The sequence below is a fragment of the Phyllostomus hastatus genome, unplaced genomic scaffold, assembly GCF_019186645.2.
Source record: "Phyllostomus hastatus isolate PE091 unplaced genomic scaffold, TTU_PhHast_1.1 phas_contig_86, whole genome shotgun sequence".
Classification (NCBI taxonomy): domain Eukaryota; kingdom Metazoa; phylum Chordata; class Mammalia; order Chiroptera; family Phyllostomidae; genus Phyllostomus; species Phyllostomus hastatus.
In genome coordinates, this window is record NW_025333977.1 from 41,581,947 (window position 1) to 41,606,366 (window position 24,420).

The following is a 24,420-nucleotide window of genomic DNA, read 5'->3' on the forward strand; positions in this document are numbered from 1 at the left end:
TATAAGGTAATCAGGAACAGTGACGATGTTTATGAAGAAGTAAAGGGATAACTCTTTTCCACTTTAGTGTAGTTCTCAGGTGTTGTTGTGTGAGTGCATGTTGCTTGTAAAGAAGAAAGAGAAGACCACATGTTTTAGAGGCAGTGTGAGTGCGGAAGGCATGGACTTCTGGGGCAAACACCAGATGGGGCCTCTGAGGCAGAGCTCGGGGAACAGAGCTTTTCTGACTCAGCCTTCCTGGGTGGGGCCACGGGCTGGTGACCCGCCCAGGCTCCATTCTCACTTTCCCGGAGAAAAGGAACGCTGTGAAACAAAATAACCAAAATAGTGCCAATTACGCAAGAACAAATTCATCAACAAAGGCCAAAACAACAGCAATTTCTATGATTTAAAATAATGAGTACAAAAAGGCAGCAATATCAGGACGGCACTCACAGTGCCTGAAAACAAAGCATCCTCGGAACACAGCAGGAGTTCCAGAGGATCTGCCCAGAAGGAGCTGCGCACGTGGCCCAGGGCTGCGCAGCCACCAGACGGCTCGGCAGAAACACCCAGACCCTGCGGGAGGAGCTCCAGGATGCTCATTTCATTTTATGAATAGCAGCTTTTAGTAACTCCTCAAAACTCTCCTCTTAGGAACCAGACTCTGGGCAGATGTAGGAATTAACCTCTGGCAGCACATTGTCATTCATCTGAACAACCCCCAGAAAGACTGGTGTTGGGTCTGCCTGCTGCACATCTCACACAGCTCCTTCCCGGCCTCCTGACACAGACCATCCGACCCACTGCCTGGGCAGCACGGCTCTGGCCAAAGCCTTGACTCTGCAGACATCGCCCGCTGGGCATGGCCAGGACCCCAGCAGAGCAGTCAGAAAGGCAGAGGGACAGCAGCCTGGGGCTCCCTAACTCTCATCATCTGTACTTCACAACTCACCTCCTGGACCTCCCGACCACTATGGGACAGAAGTATCTTCTCACACTGACAATCCCCAAGGTGGATGGTCTATTTCCCTTCCCTCTGGTGCCCCAAAGCATAACCTGGCCTAGAGTCTAGCACATGGTGGGCAGAGACCCAACAGCCAGCAAGGGAGGGAGGGACAGGAAGCCCAGGCACACCTCTCGCCAGGTTTCCACTAGCTCTTGTCAGCTCTTCAGTCACCGCGTTAGTTCAAAGCCAATCATGCCTGTGGGACAACAAGACAGGTCAGGCCCTGAAGGCCCATCCAGTCAACTCTTTTAAACTAGTTTAATCATGGAAATCTTTTTTAAAAGATTTTTATCTATTTATTTTTAGAGAGAGGAGAACTGAGGGAGTCAGAAAGGGAGAGAAACACCTGTATGAGAGAGAAACATCGATTGGGTGCTTCTCACATGCACCCCAACCAGGGACCTGGCCCACAACCCAGGCCTGTGCCCTGACTGGGAATTGAACCGGCGACCTTTAACTTTGCAGGACCATGCCCAACCAACTGAGCCATGCCCATCAGGGCCACTCATGGAGCTCTTTGACCAAATGGAATCCTGCTCCAAAGCTTGGTCAACACAGTGGTCAGGGCCAACTGCTAGGAGTGAAGGCAGCAGCAGGAGAGGTGGATGAGGCAGAATCGCTCTTCCCTTGGTTCCCCGAACACAGGATCCTGAAGGGGATTCCTGGGACCTGGACTCTTCTCATGGAAACAGCTCACTAGGTCAGCCTCACCATGTACAGGTGGGGAAGCCGCGGTCTACAAAGACAAACGGGCTCCGTAAGCGCTTCGTGGCAGAACTAGAACCAGCGCCTGTCTTCCCCCCCAGAATCCAGGGCCGCAGGAACCACACCTTCCTCCCTCTGCACACCTGCACTAGGCCTGCCCCGAGAGAGAGTGCCCATGTGGCCCAGCTGAGGGGGTGGAATAACTCCTGCATGGAGAAGCAGGCCTCCACATCAGACAGCTGTGCCACTCACACGGCTGCATAACCCTGGGCAAGTCACTCAAGTCCTGGGCCTCTCTCATCTGTAACCTTGAAGGGGTGGTGAGAGGACCCAGGAGATGACAGAGAGAGCCACCCCTGGTCTTGGTGAAGAATCACAAATGGCACGGGGCCCTTCTCCCCATGCCCTTTTGGTGAGCTTGTCTCCTCTCTCCTTAGACCCCTGCTCAGTGAAGCCCCCTGAGCCCTGCCTTACAGTACAGAGAACATTCAGGGGCCTCCGTGGTGCCGGAGCTTGCCCCGTGGACACAAAATCTAGATTTTCCCATGGTCTGACAACCTGCCAATGAAACTGAACTTCAGCCTCCAACTCCCGAGTTCCTGGCTTACCAGACCCCTTCAAACAGCGGTCTCTGGACACCCCTTTCACTTCTGGTCTGCTAGGCCAGAGCGGCAGGTTCCCACCAAAGGCCCTGCTGTCTGCTAGGCAACTGGGGTCTGTCTGGTCTGGGGACTGCTGGAAACTCAACCAGTCACAGCTCTAGAGGTGCTACCCCAAGAACCCAAAACTCCCCTTCTCACCCCTAAAAGCCTCAGGTCATAGTTCACCAGGGCCAGAAAGTGGGCAATATCCAGGGCTCTAGAATCAATCAAAGACCATCTGGAGGAGAAAAATCCAGAAACTCTAGGACACCTCTCCAGTGAGACCATGCCCAAGGCTTCTAGTCCAAGGGTAACCAAGCCTGAAAGCACTTCCACACAAGGCCAACTCACCACCCACAAGGCAACCACATCTCTTTGGCCCTAGGGGGACCGAAGCCCAGGAAACCCTCTAATTAGGCATCAGAGTTCGAGAAAAAAACGTTCTACTCAGATATAATCTGCACTTCTCACATCTAGATTTGATATTTTACAGTCAGATAAGTACAGATTCAAACTAGAAAGAACAGGATCACGGATCTGGATGGAGGGTCAACTAGTCCTCCTGCTGTTTACCAGATGAGCAAACTGGGTCCCAGAGGCTGGGTGCCTGAAAGGGGCAGAGTCAGGGCTGGAGCCCAGAGGCCCTGATCCAGGGCCACCACAGTGTACCACTCGCACTGCAGGAGTTGTGCAACTTAGGGCCCTGCCCTCGCTTCTCTGGGCAGGAAACTGTCACGCAGGGGCATTGCTGGCCTGCTTGCCCTCTCTCTGTATGTTAGTGGAGTTCCTCTGATACAGGGCACCAGTGCTACCACAGCCAAGGAAACAGAGGCAAACACCAAACACCAGGGGCTTGCAAGTTACCTTTGGGCATGATCTGATGCATGGCGACTGAGAGGAAGAAGATGGAGTCGCTGTAGTAGGTCCCGGAGCCAGCACTGAAGTGCTTCTGCATGGCCTCCACCACGGGAAAGAGCTTGTCCGTCAGCACGGCAACATCGTGGAAGACGACCTGCAGCAGGGCACAAGGAAACCACAGGACACTCAGCACACGCGTGGGCCACAGAGGGGAGACAGACAGCACCTCTCCAAGGTCACCCGCAGGGCATCCCAAGTGAGAGTTAAGGAAATGGGCACAATGATGAGGCCGGGGATGGGGACATCATGTGCAGGCATGTGTGTGGCGGGTGTAGTGGAAGAGTGGGAGTGAGGACGGGAATGGGAGCAGCCTCCCAGTCTGCTTTCAGCTCCTGCACTCCAAGCTGGGCCATCATGAACGTAGTTCTGTGCCTTGTGACTGGAAACCATGTGAACCTGTCTGGTCCTGAAGGTAGGACCCCGAGCACGTCTGAGCGGCCGGCACTGGCCCCAGCATTGCCACTGCTGGTGGCTGCTCCACGTTCCTCGGTCTAGCCGGGTGCTCCACCCACCTTGTCCAATGCTATGAACAGTGCGAGGGTCCCTGGAAAATGGAACCCCAACGATGCCTACTGCCACAGGAAATACATCCATCAACCCAATCAGTATTTCATGAGTGTCCCAGACATTTAGGAGGTGCTATGAGGGGCACAAAGAATCACCTCAGAACACTCAGAGTCTAGAGATGTCATGGCTGCTCAGCGGAGTTCTGCGGTTTATTCTCACACGCACACACTGGTCTCCACGACAACCTGGGACGTCAGTGCAGCAGATGGCACTGTCATAGCTCCAAATTACAAACGAGAAAGCAGATGCTCACAGAGGTTACAATTGCCTACAGTCACCTAGCTAATTAGTGGCGGAGCCAGAATTTGAACCCTGGTCTCCAGATTCCAAGCCCCATGTTCCTCCCACTATAAATACACCCTCTTTTCTTAACAACAACCAAGGGGGGAGGAAGACACCACCAGGACCAGTGATTGGAGCAGACAGTACAAACAGGACCTTAACAAGTTGCCTTCCTTGTTTGACATTCGTCTATATTTAAGTCTAACCCTTGTGGAGCTCCAGCCTCATTCAAGATACCAAATTACCACACACTCTGCTCATGTACTTCTTCTAAGTTTTCCCTGCTGCTCTGAGCACCCTGTAACATCTAAAATACCGCACTGTACACAAGAGGCACTCAATAAGTGCAGCCCAGGCCAGAAGTCCAAAGAGTCTTCTTCCCCCATATCCCCCTCACAAGAGATCTGCTGACGACCCCTGCCACCTCCTACCCACAGTGAGCTGCCCCCACCCTGCCCCCGTGATTCCCAACTACACAGGCATCAAAACCCCGACAACGTGTCCCCTGCCTTGTGCCCCTCCAAGCCAGCCTCTGTCGTGCCTCTCGAGTGATCTTTTGTACCTGCAAATTCATTTCTCTTTTTCCTTGGCTTCAAATCCTCCAGTGGCTCCTCACTGCCCTCAGTTATAGTCCACATTTCCCAGCGAGGCGTACGAGGCCCTACACTGGTGGCTCTGAATACCTGTCCCTCCAACCGCCCTCCTCCGGGGACTGGGCAGAACTAAACCCAAGTCCTCACCCTGCCCACCTCAGTGTCCTATGTCATTGTATATTTGTACCTGCTCTTAGAACTGACTGGAGCCCCCTCGCCCAGCCCTACCCCTCCTGCCAGCCATATCTGCTGGTCACTGCCATCCACTCTTCCAGCTTTGCTCGGACACCTACTCCGGCCTTTGCACAGCCTCCCAGGATGCATCACACACTGGTGTGCACCCTGCATCACACGGGGCAGGCTCCACTGCTGGTCTGTTTCTACAGTCACTGTATGGCGCACTCCTTGAGGCCAGAAGTTGTGACTGCTTTGTGCCCTGTGCCCTGTTCCCAGCTCTGGACCCTGTGGCAGGCCACCAATCCGTACAAGTTTGCTGAACTAAATGAACCGCACTTTGGACAACTTAATAACCCTCTCTGAGCCTCAAATACAGAAATGATAACACCTACCTCCTATGGTGGCTGTTGGAACTACCTGGGATATGCAGGTAAAGTACCTAGCTCAGAGGCTGCCGCGCTGCACTTAGTCCTGAGTGTTAGCGTCCTGCCCTCACCTCCCTCCACCGTCCCTGAATCCCTCTCCTCACAGATCAGCCTTCACTCATGAGCCAGCTTCTCCCTGTGAGCCTCATTACGCCTCCAAACCACTGCTGGGGCCTGGAATTGGACAAGAAACTGGAGCTGACAAGAGGGTTCTCAGAGAGACGGAAGCATCTGCATTCATTAAGAAAGAAGAGAGAGACTGCATATGTATAACCAGTCTCTTGTTCTCTCTCCCCAAGCCTGCCACAGCCAAGCTAAGGGAGATACAGAGATTATGGCAGCCAGATTCTTCCCCTGCTCAGGTCCCCGCCTCACCCCAAAGCTTCACAGGAGACAATTACATCCCATCTGCATTAATAGATTTATGAGGACAAACTGTACTCAGTACGCTGTTCCAAATGCTGTATAGTAAAGTGTGCTCCAATGAATATAATAATAAAACTACTTTAAGATAAATTAATATGTTCCATGGAATAAACCTGATGCAGCAACAATCAAACCACAGACACTGCAAGTGTGAATCAAAACACCCAGGTCTGGCCCTGGCCGGGTAGCTCAGTTGGTTAGAGCATCACCCAAATACGCCAATGTTGTGGGCTCAATCCCACAATAGGGCATTTATAAGAAGCAACCAATGAATGCATAAATCATTGTAACAACAAGTAGGTGTTTCTCTCTCTCTTTCTTCAATTAAAAAAACACTCAGGCCTCCCCATGTCTAAAACAGGTCTGCAAACCGCGATCTCCCAAGAGCAAGGTCAGAGTCTGGCCCCTTCTGAGGCCCCCAGCTCTACCCAGGGCCCAGTGTCAGGAAGGTGTAGAGAAGCGAGAGGGAGGGAAAGAGAGAAAAGTAGAGGAAGAGAGACAGAGAAAATGCCACACACCTTCCGTTCCTCCTCCCTTTCAAATCTCCCACACTGGGGGCTGCAGGAGGAATCACCATGTAACCCAGACACCAGGAAATGTATAGGGGGACACCCACATTGAAGGCATAGGCCTCAGTGGTTTGACCAAGCTGACTGTATGATTTTGGGGAAAATAGATTAAAAGTCAAATCACTATTTGTAACTTTTATTTTTATATATTTATTTATGCATAGGAATAAAATATCATGTTAATTATAAAATAAAAAATATTAATTATAAAGTATTATTTTTCCAACACCCAGCTGACAAAAGGATTTCCTTTTGGACCCTTCACGCGTGTCCTCAGTCTTAACGCCCTCACCAGCCCTGGAGAGAAGCCGAGCCAAGCAAGCAGTCTTCCAGAACACAGCGCCCTCGTCATCCATTCAAGGCGTCAGACACAGCTCGCTGTGAAGTCATGCAGGATGTCGTCACCGGAAATGGCGCCCCGACCCACAAGCACCCACGCTCCTATCATTAAGGCCATCAGTTTTTTCATCAGCCTATAATCACATATTTATAGCCACTTACTACCTTCCCTCTATTAGCAATTTTTAGAGGCTCACTTACATCAATATTATACACTTATGGGATCAAAACCCTAGAAACAATGACTAAACCTGTTACATTGCTTTGCCTTCTTTTATTCTTAATTAATGCTGTCATGGGACTCCTAGAAGTACCCAAGTCCTGTAATGACCGAGGTTGTTTCAGGCTGAGCTGTTCTCAGACTGTACTTGGCTGCCCAAAATAAAGCATGTAGGAGAGAGAACACTGTGTAATATGAGACTCTGAAAAGACTCAACTCTTTTAATAAAGCACAATTTAGGGATGAGGGGACAGAAGGCTTGCCTCATATCCACTGTGCACAGCACATTCTCAGCGCTTCCAAGGTGGGGAGGCCAAAGCAACCAGAACCACCAGCCTGGTGCCGGGCAGGGGCAGACATTACTGTCAGTGCGGCCCTGGGCTTGCTGGCACAGACAGGCCTGAAGAACCAGACCAGTGCTCCCCTAAATGTCCACTGGGGACACAAAGCCACACCAAGTCTTAGCTCAAGTCAGTGGAGAAAACTCACTTATCACTGGGCACGCCTCACTGGGAACCAGGTCACACAGTGCTCCTGGAGCCAAGAAGGGAAGTGGCAGGAGCTGGCCCTGCACACAGGGAGACGCGAGGTTTCCAGGAACACCAATGCCTGCTTAAAGAACAACAGCTCCTCCAGCCACAGGTGGCAGTGCTCGGCCAGAGACTGTCTCCAGAAAAGCTGCTGGAGGGAAGAGGGACAGTGCAACCTCTGGGAAACCTACCCGGATCTGACATTCCTGGTGCCTCCTACCACGTGCTGGAATCCATCTACTGGAGGAACAGCAAATAGGTGTCTACTTGCCTCGAGGGGCTGCCCAGAGCACTGGGTAGGAAGGATTCTGTGGCAACATCTGGACTCATCAAGAAAGTGTACCATCATGGACAGCAATGGGTGTGCAACTTGCCCCCTATGGAGCTATCACCCCAGCTCTACTAGCACCCAGTTTTGGCTGGAATCATGACAGTGATGGGGTGTGGGTGCCTCCTGAGAGTCAACCACAGGCATGGGGTTCACAGTTCTGCGTACACATGCTAACTCCACCACTTAACTGCCTGGCAACCCTGGTCAAATACTTAAACTCTACCTCCTCCATAAAATGGGAAAGAATCACGGTGCCTATCTCACAGGGCTTTTAGGAGGAATGTGGTAAGAGCTCAGGAAAGGACAGCTGACTTTACTGCCTCATTCCAATGCAGTTAAAATGCCTTTCCCATACAAGAACACCTAGCTCTGAGATAAGAATACATTCTGTAATGAATAGGCCAAGATACCACAGGGCAATGCTCAGAGCTACCTGGCTCTGATGGCATCTACTAGGATGCAAGGTGGTCCTAGGTCCTGCCTCCTGCAGTACTCCACCCACAGCCTGGTTCCCACTCTGCTGGGGGCTGCCTGGTACCCAACCAGAAGGCTCCTCCCATTCTTCATGCTTAGCATGGAGCACCTACTTGAAAACTATGCTTCTAAAATTACTATAACAACCCAAACCAGTAGGTAGATCAAATGCAATTCTGATTGAAGAGGTCCTAATATATCAGAAACGTCACTAAGTAAGGCTACCTGCCTCACAATTAGAAATAACATGTGCCTCGTGTGGGTTCCCTGCCAGCCTGGTGGGCCACCAGGGAAGACAGAAGGAGAAAAGTCCTCTTTGATTTCAAGAAGCAGGGTGGGGTGTTTAGGGACCTGATGAGTATCTAGCACCTTCCCAAAGGGGAGTTGTTTGTACCTTCTCAGAGTGTGACGGGTCTCCCATCGCCCCCCTGCCCCGCAGCATTCTTGAACAAGTATCACCCAGTGAGGTACTTGCCCTGAGGTCAGTGGGTGAGGACAGCATGGGCCCCACCACAAACTGGTCAGCTCCCAAAAATGCATTCCTAATCTATGTGATCTTAGTAATTGATTCCAACAAGAACTGGAGGAAAAATGCTTTTCTGGGAAAAAGATTATTTTCTCATAGACTTGCACCATGAATGCAAAGACGGGCATGTCTATGAAGGAAAGGAAAATCTAACAGCCTGACAGTTTCCAGTGCCACAAACATGCCAAAGACTTGTAGACCTCAGGGCCTCTGCACTGGCTACTCCCTCTTTCAGAAGGCTCTCTCCCAGGATCTCCAGATGCCCAGATCCTTTAAGTGATTCAGGTGTCCATTCAAAAGTCAACTCCTGAGAACTTTGCTGACCAAAAAAAGTACCCTCCCAGCCCCACCCCCACACAAATACAACCAGTCCTGGCTGTTCTATTCCCAGACTTATTTTCTCCATAGCACTTGTCACCACCTCTCATGTACTGTTAAGTGTCTAGCCTTTTACCACCTGTCTCTTCCCAGGCCAACCAGCCTGTAAGGCACCATGAAAGAAGGACCTTTTCTGTCTTGCTCTCTGCTGTGCATCCAGCTTTTAGGACATTGCTTCACACACAGTGGAAGCTCAGCAAATGCTTGCTGTAAGAAGGAATGAGCAAACACATGAGCAGAGATAAAAGCATCCAGAGAGGACAAGGTTGCGTGACTACCTGCTCCGGGATGCAGAGTGGTGACTCTGCAGGGCCCCTCCCTGGGAGCCCTGCTAATTCCACGGCCCCTTCTGACCCCAAGACCCCCCCACCCAGGTGTGTTACAGACTTCCCATCCCCATCCCAGCCTTCACCCCGAGGAGAGGGACTTCCTCTCCACAAGACTTACTCTAAACCTCCAGGAGTACGAGCATTTTTACTGCCTCTAACCTGCTGGTTAGCACGTTTGTAGGGCTGGGCTGCTGTATCTCACTTTGTCACCAGGAGCTGTTGCCTAATAAATCCTGTACCCAACCTGCAGGCTGCTTCAGAATAACTGTGCCTTCCATTTCAATTGCATTTCTGAAATTATGTCTTCAAAGGTGTTTCCTTAAATGAGGTTTTCCTGGCCTAGGGAGCCACGGGTGGATGACTGAATGACAGCTGATAGATGGGCAGAGCACCAACGAGATCTATCGATCTCTCTTTCTTTAAATCACTACCCTGAAAACACTGTCAGTTATCAGTGGGTACTTCTTTACCATCTCCAATAACTTTGGCTCTCTTGAAAACCAAAGATCTCCCAGGCAAATGAAAAATACTATGAATTTGTTAGTTTTAAATCAAAAAGTTAAAAATTATAATTTGTGTACAGCTTTTCTTTTTCTAAGAAAAATATAAATCCACAGGTTGGGCCCTTCTGTCATGTGACTTTTCTAACTTCTTCAAGATATCCTCAATATAATTCAGTTTTGTCAGGAGGAACCACAAGTAGCTGAAGAGGAAGAAAGAAGCCTGCCCATCTAACTTCCAAAGTAATTTCCAACACCCACCCTCATGACCCACTTTACTAACAGCTCAGAAGCTACAGCGCACCAGCCCCCTCCGCACAGCAGGGTGTCCAATTGTAGCTACAACAGCCTGCCTCGTTCCCTCATGACCCTCATCTCCACCTCACACCTACTGCACCACCAGCAGCTTCGGACAACCAGGTCTGCAGCTAATGTTCTAGGGCCCCTACGAGACTCCCAACATTTTGGCAGAGACAAGCCATACTCCAGTTCTCTGAAACCTTGAAATGACCTGGGAGAGGAGGATGAAGAGGAAAGGTAGCACGAGACATGCCAGCACTTGGCAGGAAGGGGATGGAGGGTGGGCACACCGACATCAACAGGAGGCGTGGTCCAGAGAGCATGCAAGCTGCAGCTGCCCTGCTGGGAGGGCAGCCGGATCCGGATCCGGATCCGGGGCTCTCCAGCTTCGGTGTGCACAGGCTCTCTCGCTGGGGAGCCTTGTAAAATGCAGACTCCTGGGTCCTGACCTGCCCCAGGAGTTCTGAGCCAGGGTCCGGGGTGAGAGGCTCAGGAATCTTCAATTAAAAACCACGCCCAGTGATTTTACTGCTGGTGATTCCACCGCAGACACTTTGAAAAGCGAGGCACAGATGGCCCTCATTCAGTCAGACTGCCTCAGGGTACAGGCTGGGTTCAGCTCTGGGAATCACACTGCAGGAGGCTACCAGCAAACTTCCAGAGTGTGTCCAAGGCAGTGAAAGGTCCAGACTCCTTTTATCTGAGGAGCAGCTGAAGGATCTGTGGGCATTTGCCCTGGTCAGGGGGTCAGGGGGTCGGGGGCAGGTGAGAGAGGGAGAGAGGAGCACACAATCCACACAGGTTTCAGGCCGTTCTCCCCGGCTCCTCCACCCATCCTCACTCATGCTGTCCCCGAGGTGTACGTTCTTGCCTGTAATGAAGAGAGGATAAACAGCCTTCCCTTTCAGACCTCAATTCTCTGTTGACCCGGAGCCCCCAACAGTGGAACAAGCAGTCAGCCCCCAGGAAATGCAGGCAGCCAACAACTGGAGGAGAGCAGAGCCCAGGCTACGGAACTGGACACAGTGTGCCCAGTGTGGCTGCACCAACTTCCCCCCACCCCATCTGTCGTCTTCCTTGCCTCCAGTGGTACGGGCCTCTGGCAAGCAGATGAAGAGATGCCTAAAGGTTGTATATACATGAGAATAAGCAAGAAAAAAGGCTGGTGGATCCCACAGGTGCTCCGTTCTGTAGACCTGCAAACTCCTGGGCCTTCCGAGGGAACTCCCAGGATGACCGCCAGGCACTGTGGCAAACCACTGGGGTGGAGCCCTGTCCTCGGAGGGGAAGGAAGAATCCAAGAAAAGATTAACATGTTGAGAGCAGACCTTGGAGAGAGACCAAGGGAGCGGCCCAAATGCTCCTCCGAGGCGGATTATCAATAAAGGACAAGGTGACTCCAAAATAAAAGAAGAGGGAGCGATAGATAAAAAAGAAAAGGTCTGTGATAACCTTCCAGACCGTAAGCGCTGGTGGCCAGCTGACAGCGACATTGGACTGTGTTGCCCAGGCCTTCCAGATGGCCTCGGCACAGCCAAAGGGCTCCACAAGCTCAGACCCGCAATTTCTACAGTGCGGCGTAGCATCCAGCTCCCATGGCCCCACGCCGGCCTCACCCGGCCACTCGGCCCCAGCTGCCCAGCCTCCCAGTCTCAGTTCCACCTCTCAACACTGGCAGTCACCCTTGAAAACGACATACTCCCTCCCTCCCTGCCTCTCTCCAGTACTCACTACAGAATACTCAGTGATCACTTTTTAAAACAAACATTCCTTACACAGTGAGTATAATCATTCCTTAATTCACCTCTTTTACAAACTATGAGGTTTTGGGTTTTTACATTTAATACTAAATTTTTCTGACCATAGAAGGTAGTTTTCTACAAAATAGCGTTTTCCACCACAAAGCGTAAGAAATGACATGACAGAGAAGGAAAGAGGGAGAGGGGGAGAGGCAGAAGAGAGGGGAAACCGCCCTGTCCGGGTCGTACTGAGAAATCTTCGCTTACTCTGTCGGCCTCCTCCTCAAGAAATCCGGTGGTTGTAAGTCTATCAGGTCTTCTTCACCAGATTGCCTGATTTGTTCCTTTTTTGTGTAGTAAATTCCCATGACCTGTAACCTCCCAAAGAACACTGCGGTTTTACAAGTGACCTCCAGAGGGGTACCCTTAGCCAGCTTCCTGTTTCCCCCAGGCAGGAAGGAGACCTGCCCCATACTCCCACCCTCTCCCCTAGAGACCCCACTCAGCCCCAGCGCACACCGGCCCCCAGCCCCTCCTGGCTCTCTGGGATGGGAGCTCACGTGGGCCCCACAGCGCCCTGCGGAGTTCAGGCCAGCCGGATGCCAGGACAGTCCGTCATTTCCTGAGACTGCCCACTGTCCTAGTGTTCATGCCACCCCCCACCCCATCCAGTGCTCCCCCAAACGGAGCAGGTGCCTCTGGGATGGTACAAAAGGGACTTTCAAGGGGCACACCAACCAACCATTTTATTTTAAGATTTATGGATTTATTTTGATTTGTACAACAGAATACTAGAATAATTAGTAAAACTACTTTAGAACTATGATTTCACAGAAACTGCCTAAGGAGAGGATAAGGAAAAAGGGGGGGGGAAAAGGTGAGCCCATTTAAACTATGTGTGAAGTAGGCAGCACTGCGGGTAGTTCTAGGATGCTGGAAAAAACCGTGACGTGAAGGACAAGTTCAGGCGACCTGACTTTGGAGACACTGCTGGTGCCCATCGCCTCCTCTTGTGGGTGAGACAGAGCATATAAAATGCCAAGCACAGAACCTGCCGTTGAGGTATTCATACTGAGTGGCTGCCCTCCCCAAGGTCACGGCCGCTGTCTGACGTCAGAGCCAGATCCTCGCCTCACGCCTCCCCATCAATTCCCGTCTGTAACCTCAAGCTAAGACAGTCTCCCCCGCCATGTTCAAGACCCCAGTGCTCTTACCCCGACTCGAGGCACTGGCATGTGCTCATCATGTACCCTCAAAGCAATAAACAAAATGTGTGTCAGGCAGCAGCACAGACAAGCATGAGCTCATCCGATCCTCACCGTGACTTGTGTGCTTTTAGCAAAGGTGGCCATGGCCAGAGAGGTGAAGTCACCTGCCCAAGGTGACTTGGTAGATGGCCAAAGCCCAGATTTGAGCTCAGGTCTCTCTGATTCCAGAATGCAAACAACCTCTCAGCCACTAGGGATGGTCCCCACTCCACCTTGCTCCTATTTTATTCCCTCCTGAGGGGCAGAGCCCCTGAGTGGTCCCCTACCAGCCCAGCTCTGTCCCCTGAGGCCCCAAGTCCATGTCTAAATAAACTGTTGTGTAGAAAACCTTGTTCTTCCCCTTCTCCTGGATGGATCCAGAATCCCCCTACTTCTTCCATCTCCCGAAGCCACCATCCTCTCCCCCTGGGCCAGGATGATGTCCTCCAACATGTCTCCCTTTCATCCTGTCTTCCACACAGTGGCCAGTGGCCCTCCTCACTCAAAACCAAGAGGCAGCTGCCCCTCTCACTCCATGAGAGCCCGAGTCCTCCCTGGGACTGGGCCGAGCCCTGGCCTCCCCCTGCTAGGTCTGCCGCCCTTGCCCACCTCGCTCCCCCGGCCTCTTCCTCAGCTGCCCTGGCCTGGTTGCTGCTCCTCAAACACGCTATCACCTCCCACCCTGGCCTCCCTCTTGCTATTCCCACCACCCAGATAGTCTCTCAGCAGCTGCTGCACCAGCTCTTTCAAACCTCAATAATGGTGTGCCCGCCCACCCAACAAAAAATCGCAACCACCCCGAACTCCAGATGCCCCTTATTGTGTTAACATACCGTATGATTTACTCACCTCCTAGGACACCGTACAATTTACTTGTTTGCTCATCATGGAACAACACAGAGATGAAATGAAACCTGACCCTATTCGAGCCCCCACTTCACTGTGTCCCAGGCAGCAAAGCATACAAATTGTATCAGCACATTTAAGCCTCTTCCTGCCAGAAAGGGAGCACCATAAGGGCAGAGATTTTTGAGCTGCTCTGTCTCTTGCGTTCGGTGACACAGACAGTGTGTATCAATGCCCTGGGACCACGCTGGCACCCACTGAGCACAGTGAACACTGGCTCAGCGAGGGCATCACACAGCAGCAATACTGGATGGGGTTACACGGGCCTTGAACATGCTTACTGCAAAGAAAGCAGTGCTCCTTCGAGATGGCTCTCCTGAGTGCCCCCCGAGGGCCAGCAGCAGCCCGTGGCTTCCCCTCTGCCAGCACTGAACTGCTTTGGCCTGAGGCCCCAGGATCGGAGGCCCTTCCCTCGAGCCGTAGAAAAGCACAGACCATTTCACTGAGGAGGTGGTTTCATGCCACAGGGAGGCAACAGCCAGGCCCCGGGGGAGTGCCAGGCCATTGCTGCCCAATGCCCCACTCCGACCTGCCAGCTGCTCAAGGCTCAGTCTAGCAGCCATGGATAGAAAAGTGAGGCTACTCTGCTAATCGAAAAAAGTAAAAAGTGGGTGAGCTGCACTTATAGAACCAAGAGGCCATCAAGGTAACTGATTCAACCCCCATATTTCAGACAGGAAAGCCAAGGCCCAGTAAGAGGGAAACAAGGCTCTGCCCACGTCACACAGCACGTCCCTGGGAGAGCCAGCTCCAGAGCCAGGGGCAGGCCTTCCCATCCCACTTTGAGGCAAGGCAAGACTTGAGAGAAGGCTTCCCCACCTCCAGCTGGAGGCACCTCCACTCTGTCCTCGTCTACAGAGATTCTGAAAATGCCAGTTAGTCTGGTCTGCATCTGCACAATGGGGAGAGGGTAGTGGACTAAGGAATGCTCAAGCTTGCCCTCAGTTTCCCTTCTATCCTGTCCTCAGGGTACCGCCTCCTGATACGAAGGTGGCAGGACCCACGGCAAGGAAAGGGGGTCTATACCAATGCTCGAGAGAATGTGGGGTAGGAGAGAGACCACCGGCCTAGACAAAAGCTCAGCAAGACCTCGGAAAAATACACACCCCCCAGGCCAGAAATGTTCTTGCAGGTGTGCAACCTGGAGAGACCCGAGCCCCTGTGTGTGCGCATAGGTGCACCTGCATGTTCAACGCAGCAGTGTTTGTGATGACGAAACACTGACACTCCTCAGAGGGAAAACGCACAGACTGGGGTCTACCCATGATGGAATCCTACACAGCAGTTACAGTGACCAAACAAGACCTACGTGCACTGGTCTGCAAAACCCTCACAACCATAATGTCCAGTGAAGAAAAACCAAAAGGATATGTATCGACAACATTTATATAACCGTTTAAAGTGTAAAAAGCACCCTGGCTCGGGTGGCTTGGTTGGTTGGAGCATCATCCTGTACACCAAAAAGGTCTCCAGTCAGGGCACATGCCTACGTTGCAGGTTCGATCCCCGCTTAGGGCACGTACAGGAGGCAACCAATCCTTTCTCTCTCGCATCTCTCTCTCTCTCTCCATCCCTCCCTCTCCATCCTTTAAGAAAAACAAATAAATGAAAATAATAAAAATAATAAAATGTAAAAAGCAATGAAATATACATATTTATATATAGTGTCTATATGTTATCTATATTTCTTATGGACACACACATATGTGGTAAAAGTATAAAAACACAAATTCCATAAAGCACACCACCCCCTCATGTGTGACCAAGAACACCTCTGGAGAAGGTAAGATGGGGAAGAATCACGGGCGGACTTCAGCTATATCTATAACATTTCATTTTTTTTTAAAAAGTATTTAAGCAAATACAGCAAAATGTTAGCTCCTGTTTAACCTATATAATAGGAAAATAAGTGTCCATTACATCTTTTCTGAATTTTTCTATATCTCGATGTTTCATGATTTAATGTATAAAAAATAAAACACTAGCCCTGGCTGGTGTGGCTCAGTGGATTGAGCACCAGCCTACAAACCAAAGGGTCATCAGTTCAATTCCCAGTAAGGACACACGCCTGGGTTGCGGGCCAGGTCCCCAGTTGGGGACGTACAAGACATAACCACACACTGATATTTCTCTCCCTCTCTTTCTCCGTCCCTTCCCCTCTCTCTAAAAGTAAATAAACGAAATCTTAAAAAAATAGGAGACTTCCGGCAAGATGGAGGAATAGGTGGATGCACCATACCTCCACGCACAACCAAGATTAGAACAACAACAATTTAGAGCCAGAATAACACCCAGAACTGATAGAGGATTTATCTGAATGTAAGTCGGACAGCCAAGAAGTTGAAGTAGACCCGTACATCCAGACGGGTGGGAGGGGCTGAGAGGACAAGCCAGGCGGGTGCAGGTCAGTGGCTCGAGGAGGTCGGGGAAAACTTGGCACAAACTTGGTGCGTAAGCCATCCGGGGCGCAAGAACACAGCAGTGGACCCTGAGTACACAAGCTGCAGCTGGCGGACCCAGTGAGGCGGCAATTGTGGACCAGAGCAGAGCTCGCAGGCCAGAATTCCAGAGAAGGGACTGAGATCCCAAGAGAACGGAACTACCACCATTGTTCCCTCCCGTCCCCGTCCCCACTCCCACCCCCGCCCCGACATATAACATCACAATTTAGCAACTGGGGTGCCCAGCCCCGGTGAACACCTAAGGCTCCGGCCCCCACCTTAACAATAGCGACCAGACCGGAAAAAAAAAAGAAAAAAAGGAGAGACAGGGAGAGACATGTTTCCAACAGAAGAACAGATCAGTCCCCCAGGACTCATCCTTTTGAGCGACCAAGAAATAGCCAATCAGATGCACAGTTCAAAACACTGGTGATCAGAAAGCTCGCGGAATTGGTTGATTTTGGGCGCAAATTAGATGAAAAGATGCAGGTTATCATAAAAGAGATGAAGGAAGATACATGGAGGAGAGCCAATAGTGAAGGGAAGGAAACTGGGTCTCAAAACAATACAGTGGACCAGAAGGAAGATAGAATCAACTAAGCAGGAAAGCATGAAGAAATAAGAATTCAAAAAAATGAGGAGAAGCTTAAGAGCATCCAGGACACCTTTAAACGTTCCAACATCCAAATTATAGGGGTACCAGAAGGGGAAGAGGAAAAGCAACAGATTGAACACGTATTTGAACAAATAATAAAGGAGAACTTCCCCAATCTGGCAAAGGAAATAGTCTTCCAAGAAATCCAGGAAGCTCAGAGAGCCCAAAAGAAGTTGGACCCAAGAAGAAACACGCCAAGGCACATCATAATTACATTAGCCAAGGTAAAATGAAGGAGAGAATCCTAGAAGCAGCAAGAGATAAGGGGACAGTAACCTACAAAGGAGTTCCCATCAGACTATCAGCTGATTTCTCCAAAGAGACCTTACAGGCAAGAAGGGGCTGGAAAGAAGTATTCCAAGTCATTAAAGACAAGGACCTACATCCCAGATTGCTCTATCCAGCAAAGCTCTCATTTAGAATGGAAGGGGGCAGATAAAGTGCTTCTCAGATAAGGTCAAGTTAAAGGAGTTCATCATCACCAAGCCCTTATTTTATGAAATGTTAAAGGGACTTATCTAAGAAAAGAAGACAAAGAAAAAACATGTATAGTAAAAGGACAGCAAACTCACAATTATTAACAACCACACCTAAAGCAAAACCAAAAGAAACTAAGCAAACAATTAGAACAGGAACAGAACCACAGAAATGGAGGTCACATGGAGGGTTAGCAACAGGGGGTGAAAGGAGGAGAGAGGGGGAAAAGGTACAGAGAATAAGTAGCATAGAATGTAGGTTGAAAATAGATAGGGGGAGGGCAAGAATAGTACGGGAAATGTAGAAGCTAAAGAACTCATAAGTATGACACATGGTCATGAACTAAAGGGGGGAGTGTGGGTGGGAGAGGGTGTACAGGGTGGAGGGGAGTGAAGGGGGAAATGGGACAACTGTAATAGCATGATCAATAAAATATATTAAAAAATAAAATAAAATACTAAAAACATTAACATTTTAAAAATAAAATGCTGCAGAAGAGGAGAAAAAGCAGGGCTACCCAGTGTGAATTAGCTGGCAAAACTCTTCACACAGGAACAGGAGGCAGAGACAATGAGCCCTGGGAAGCCTGGTCCCCGGGCCCTGGTTTTCACGTGTTCACTTGTGCACACGGGGCCGTTCAGGACTGCCAATGCACCTGGTGAAGAGTCGAGCAGGGGTCCTGGGAACCACTCAAAAGAAGAAAAATACACACACACAGAGATGCTCTCTGTGGTCTTATTTACAGTGTGACACCTCAGAAACTCACGGAACAGTTTACAGAAGAAACACAACAATGAGTTACACCACAGCCACACAGTCAGTGAGCACAAGACAAAGACAGGAGAATGTTTAGGAGACGCAGCCATGTGCGGGCCCCATGTCGGGTGAAATGAGCAGAGAGCCGAATGCCCTGACCACACCTGAAGTACGCTGCAAGTGGACGAGGCTCACGGGGAATGTGGGAAAGCTACAACATTTCCTTGGATTCAGAGTTTCATACTCGCTGCAGAAGCAGCTCACGATGGGCTCCCAGCAGGGCCCCATCCTGGCTCCCGACCGCCCACTTTTCTCTAAGCACTCTGTCCTCCCGCTTCCTCACACCCACTTCAAACCCTGGGGCTCCGATTCCTCAGAGCTGAGTAGTCTCAGGGGGAAAGAGAAGTCCCCCTCACATTTCCAGGCTCTAGCGAGTGCCCTGAAGGTCTGCACGGGTCAACTCCAGATGCTGTCACAGCAAAGGGCTCCAGGTCCACAGATCCGGAACCAGGCAGTTGAACAGCAAGGTCATAGTTCGTCTCCTGCAGCCAGCTGCCTGAGACAGACATTTCGCCTGAAGTAAAGAGATATGTTTTTATTTCACATTTGCTCTCAGTCTTGCAATTCTCTGAGCAAGTCCTCTCAGTAAATAACTTCCATTGCTCCTGTTTCTGATCAAAGTAAAAGCTGCTGGGGCGTCTGAGACCAGTGAACGGAACCAACCACATAGTGCCTTCCGTCCCCTGCAAACCCTGCCCACAACCTGGATGAAATGCTGAGCTCTCCACTCTTCACTGTGAAGGGAATCACCAAGTGGACTGAGCTTTAACTGGAACACGTGAAAGAAACGACGTGGTCAGGTAGGTCTCCGAGGCACCCGCCGTCAGCTGTCCGCAGGGAGCACCTTCCGTTGTAGGATGCAGGCTGCCCTGAGCCCCTGAGCCACACTCCTTACGGGCAGCCCACATGCCCTATCCACTAGCCCCTCCTGGCTAAGGAAGCCAAAGGCACAGCCGGGCCCTATGTGAGTGATCAGGGTCCCGAGACTCTGGCCGTGACTCACATGTCAGCAGTGACTGACCAAGCCCGACCAGTTGCCAATGGCCCATCCCCGGAACCCAGGACCAAAGTCCTACCCTACACCAGCCACAGGTTAAACTGATCTTTTAAAATTAGTCAGCTGCTGAAATGACAAGCACCTCGCCCTGCCAACCACAGAGCACAGGTCCACTTCCCTCAGGTACTTACTCCCAGCTCACTGTCTCCTCCCCAGCAGCCTCCTGGAGCAGGAACGCGCTCTTTTTCCACTGTGAGCAGACTGGGGACATGGGGCGTCTTGCTGCCTAACTGACCCCTCTGGGCTCAGCCACCACCTCACTCTCACTGGGCACATCCACAGAATACGATAAAGTCTGTGAACCAGGGCGTCTCTGTGCCACACTTGATCTTTTATTTTGTATGACGAACCTGAGCATCCATGCAGCCAACTCAGGTGTGGCACCTACACAGGATCTGACCTGTGACACAGGATGAGCAGGTGCAGACCAGCAGGATGGACTATTCCAGGGGTGGACTCAGACAGGGGAGGCCCCTGGAGGACAGGATGCAGAGCTGGACGTCCTAGGTCCACAACAGACACAAACAGGTCCTTCGGACACATTAACTCATTTAATTTCATCCACAACAAGGTTTTGAGGTGGGTGCTGCTAGTGTGCCCCTTCTGCAGATGGGGAAGGAGTCCAGAGAAGACAAACACCAACTCCTGGCCTTGTGGGAGGACGAGGCAGACAGAGCTGGAGTCTGCAGCCAGCACCACTTCGGTCAAGAAACGTGGGCCCACCCCTAGGCTAGGCTGTCCCAGGAGAGGGATGAGACGTGGACCCACCCTCGAGGCCTCCCCTCTGGCAGTTTCCCCAAAACTGCAGACAGAGTGGGGATAACAGAGGCATCAGAAAGACGGATGAATGCAGCAGATCTTCAGAGACTGTGGACTCTCCAGGCGGGTGTGTGAGCTGCACTCAAAGGTGAGTTTGGACAGTAAATCAGCAGAAGAGTCGTCCGGGGCACCTACTGTGTGTGGCGCAGGTTGGCTTGTGTAGCAGGAGTCCAGGCCCCGGCACTCAGAGATCCGTGTAACAGACACAGTGGGACTAGGGTTGATGGTGTGCGGACCCAGGAACAGGACCACCCCCATCACATACATGGGCTGGGCCTCCAGGGGGCCGAGCAGGGCCAGACAAAGGGGCAGCAGGTGCCTTTCGGAAGGCCTGGGGGCCTGCACCTGAGGAGGCCCACTCAGCTTTATTCTGGAGCAGCTGCTCAGTGGGGCATGAAGCAAAGCCATTCAATGTACACAAAACAGAGGCAAAGGCAGGGCAGCCACAGGTGGGTGAGGAAAATGTGTCAGGCTAGGAACAAAACAGAAGGCAAACAGCACACAAAGACCAGCATAGCCCCCAACTGGCTTCAGAAACATACCAAAGGGACAGCAGGCAGGGAGACCTCGGGGGCAGGAGACCTGGTCCAGACCCCTCGAACGCCGGTAACGTGCTGCCAAACGAGGGTGGCAGGGCTACGAACAGCTCAGTCTCCTAAGCTCCCACACGCTAAACAGAGGCGGCCAGCTGGTCCTAAGGGCAGAACCTGGAGGAGGAACAAGGGCTCTGCCCCATGTGCGCTCTGAGGCTCCCCTGCCCTTCTCACACCACTCAGCAGGCCCTGAAAGTGCTCACAGAAGGAGCACGTGTGTGCGGGCCCCAGCGAGCAGCAGGCCCAGGGGCACAGTGGGAGCCCTGCGGGGGTGGGGGGGAGGCCGGCTCTCACAGAGCATCCCCTGTGGGGGGACTGTAACGGACCACCAAAGCAAACAGACATAACAGGCATTACGGTGCAGTGCTTACGCATCAGAAAGACCAGGTTCTGATCGTGGCTCAGCTGGCAACTGTACGGCTCCGAGCAAGCCACCAAACACCCTGTGGGCTTCGGATCCTCACCTGCACAACCTCTTCCTCAGGGGGAACACCTCCCTCCTCATCGGACGACCTGCTCTGAGCACTACAGAGGGAATGAGGTAGAATCTAGAATCCTTCATGGTGGCAACTGTTGTATTGCTGATGATGACGGCAAACACCTGAGAGAGCCTGGGTGGCGCTCCACTCCTTGCCCCCTCCTCCTGAGGCACAGCCTGGCTTGGGGCAGAGGATGAGAAATGGATTGATGTCTCCCAGATGGGGAGGAGAGGCAGGTCAGCAGGGAGGACTCAGTCAGAGCCATTCCTGGGACTAATGGCTTCAAAATCCCCATGCCCCCCAACCCCAGCTGCCCCAAATCTCCTGCATTCCCATTCAGAAAAGGTCTGAGAAGGATATATCCATTGCAACTTCCTGTGCTCAGTTCCACAGGCCAGTAACCCAGTCTCCTAGGCTATGGACTATTGCTTGGGGCCAGAGTGTCCATACAGATCTTGCAGATAAGAAACAGGCTGAGAGACACGGAGGGGCCTTGCCAATGAAAGCCAAGGTCAGGGAGAGCCCCAGAACCCAGGAACACAACACCTAGGCAAAACCCTGTGCACTGTACGTCAGCTGAGTGAGTCCCTGTGGGCCCGGGGGGCTGCTCACTGGAAAAAAAAAAGGCTGAATAGCAGCCCGAGGCACTGCTGACCAGCAGGAGGCTCAGGACAGGCCAAGTGAAAAATGGGGCCAACTTCCCTATCTACATAAGTTGGGAGAGAGATGAGTGAAGCCCCTAAGACAGAAACACAAGCCGAGCCCCTCCTACCTGCCCCAGAGCAGAGGCAGTATCTCTCCACAGCAACACAAAGGGGCCTGCTCTGAAACCCAGAAAGAAGTGTCCAAAACACACCTGGATCTTACCAGCTCATCTCAGATTAAACAACTTCCTGTTGGAAAACCTGCATTAAAATGTGTAAGGAAGCCTTCCTTAGATCAAGAGGCCTCTATGGATGGCCAAGGACTCCGAGGGTTGGCCATCCACATCCTACATGGGTGAGGGCATGCTCTGCGGGGGGGCACAGGCCCAGGACACTGCCTCCGGCTTGCACATACATTCACCACCCACTTGCGCTGGCCAATACATCCCCCAGTTCCACAAGCTTGTGCTGCGTCTTACTCTGGGGCAGGCCCTCCGCCACACTACGTCCTGGAGACACAGCAGGAAATAAGGCACAGCTCTGCCCTCCAGGAGCCGGCAGAGGGGCCAATTTCGGTGTAGCTCAGAGAACAGCAAACCAGGGCGTGGTGGGCAGGGATGCACCACCCCCCCGCCCCCCGCCACATAACTGGCATCCACCAGAGCTTAACCTTGAAGGGCGGCGAAAAGAGTTAACCAGGTAAAGGAGGGAGGGCTGGGTGCTCCAGGAGCGGATGCACCTGAGCGAAGTCCCAGAGGCATGAAGTGGCTTGGGGGCCCCACAGCACCAGGCAGTTCAGTGGGGCAGAGCCACGCAAGAGCAGCTGTCCCTGGATGGCTGGGCCAGCACAGGCCCTGTGGCCCCCCTGCCTGCTCTGGAGTCCTGACTGTTCAGGCCAGGTCAGACCACTGCCCACCAACCAGCCAGAGAGTCGTGCACTCACTCCGCCAGATGCCCCCCACACCCACATCTTCTCCTCAGAGCCAGAAGACAAGGCCAGTCAGTTGCCCCAGCTGCCTCCGTTGTCTCCTCGGCGGGCTTGGGAGTGTCCCATCCTACCAATTTACAATGAATGCACACCCCCAAAGCTCCGACTCCCACAGCCAGCCCCAGGCACACCTGGGATCCCCTGCCATGTCTTCCTAACCCCTACCCCAACACACTGCCCAGGACTCAGGGAGCCTGACCATCTGGGCAAGTCTCACAGAGCCCGTATTCTGGACTGCCACGATGATCAGACAGGAGCAGGGCCCCTCCCAGCACAAGGTAGGGTGTGAGCCACAGAGGGCAGGCCCGAAACCCCACTCCATGGGACAGGTGGGCAGGAGGCCCCTGAGCATGCTCTGCAGGTATGTGGGTCTCCCTAGTAGTCTTGACTTTTTAGAACCATTTACAGCTTATACTCTGCTGAATTCCCAAAAAGATTATGAACAATTGCTAAGGGCAGTCAGATCAAAAAAACAAACCAAACTAAGAAGAGGTAAACAAAACATGAAAAGTGCTCAGTTTACTATAAACAGGTGTTGGGGACCGCCCTGCCTGGTCTCAGGAAGCTGTAACCCTCCGTGACTTAAGGCTGAGTGAAGACCTCCAGACCAGGAGCCACTAAGGAGACAAAACTTATTTCCCTGGCATGAACGCTGCCTGTTCTAATGCCTGGCTTCCCTTTTGCATGATCAGCAGTCAATGACAGGTAATAATTCTCTAAGAAAGAGAATGAACCTAAGACAGATGTGATCACATGAGAATGCCCTAAGGAAAGAGACTCGGGGCTGTGAAAATGAAGGGGTGATGGACATCAACCCCTGCCCCCTAGGCTTTGTCAAAGCCTGAGTCCTTGTTCTTAGATGTAAAAAATCCAAGTCTCCTGGCTGCCTTTGTCTCTGTTGACTCAGGCCTGCAGAAATAGCAGGGGCGATGCAGCCCAGCCCAGAAACAGTGGACCCCTAGGGTAATCAGGCCTGGGACATAGAATATGCAAGATCCTGTGAGATCTGCTTGCTGGAGGATGTTATTAAATTAGAATTTGAAGGCACAGACAGGAAACCAAAACTGCCCTTTGAGCCCTGTTACTCCTTTCAAATATTAAAACTCCAATCTCTGTCCAGAATCACAGCGGGGGTTCTGTCTGCACCTTTGTGAGTCACCTACTTCTTCTGATCTTTTCTGCCAGACTGTAAATCCACAAACTACGTCTGGATTCTCAATAAAAATCTGCTTGGGAATGGAAATGGGGCACTCTCCACTAGAGAGAGTGGCCCTTCTGTCCCTATTTCCCCACAGGACCTGGTTGTCTCTGTGTATGCTTTTTCTCGTGTTTCGACGAGCA

At 51.8% G+C, this 24,420-nt stretch overlaps 1 protein-coding gene across 1 annotated transcript in view; it reads right to left on the reverse strand.

Annotated features, from left to right (window-relative positions):
• XXYLT1 (xyloside xylosyltransferase 1) overlaps window positions 1-24,420 on the reverse strand; it is a 167,091-nt gene that overhangs the window by 126,871 nt on the left and 15,800 nt on the right. The window contains exon 2 of the mRNA XM_045851728.1: window positions 3,199-3,346. Coding sequence (XP_045707684.1) covers window positions 3,199-3,346 — 148 coding nt within the window. The remainder of the gene's footprint in view (window positions 1-3,198; window positions 3,347-24,420) is intronic.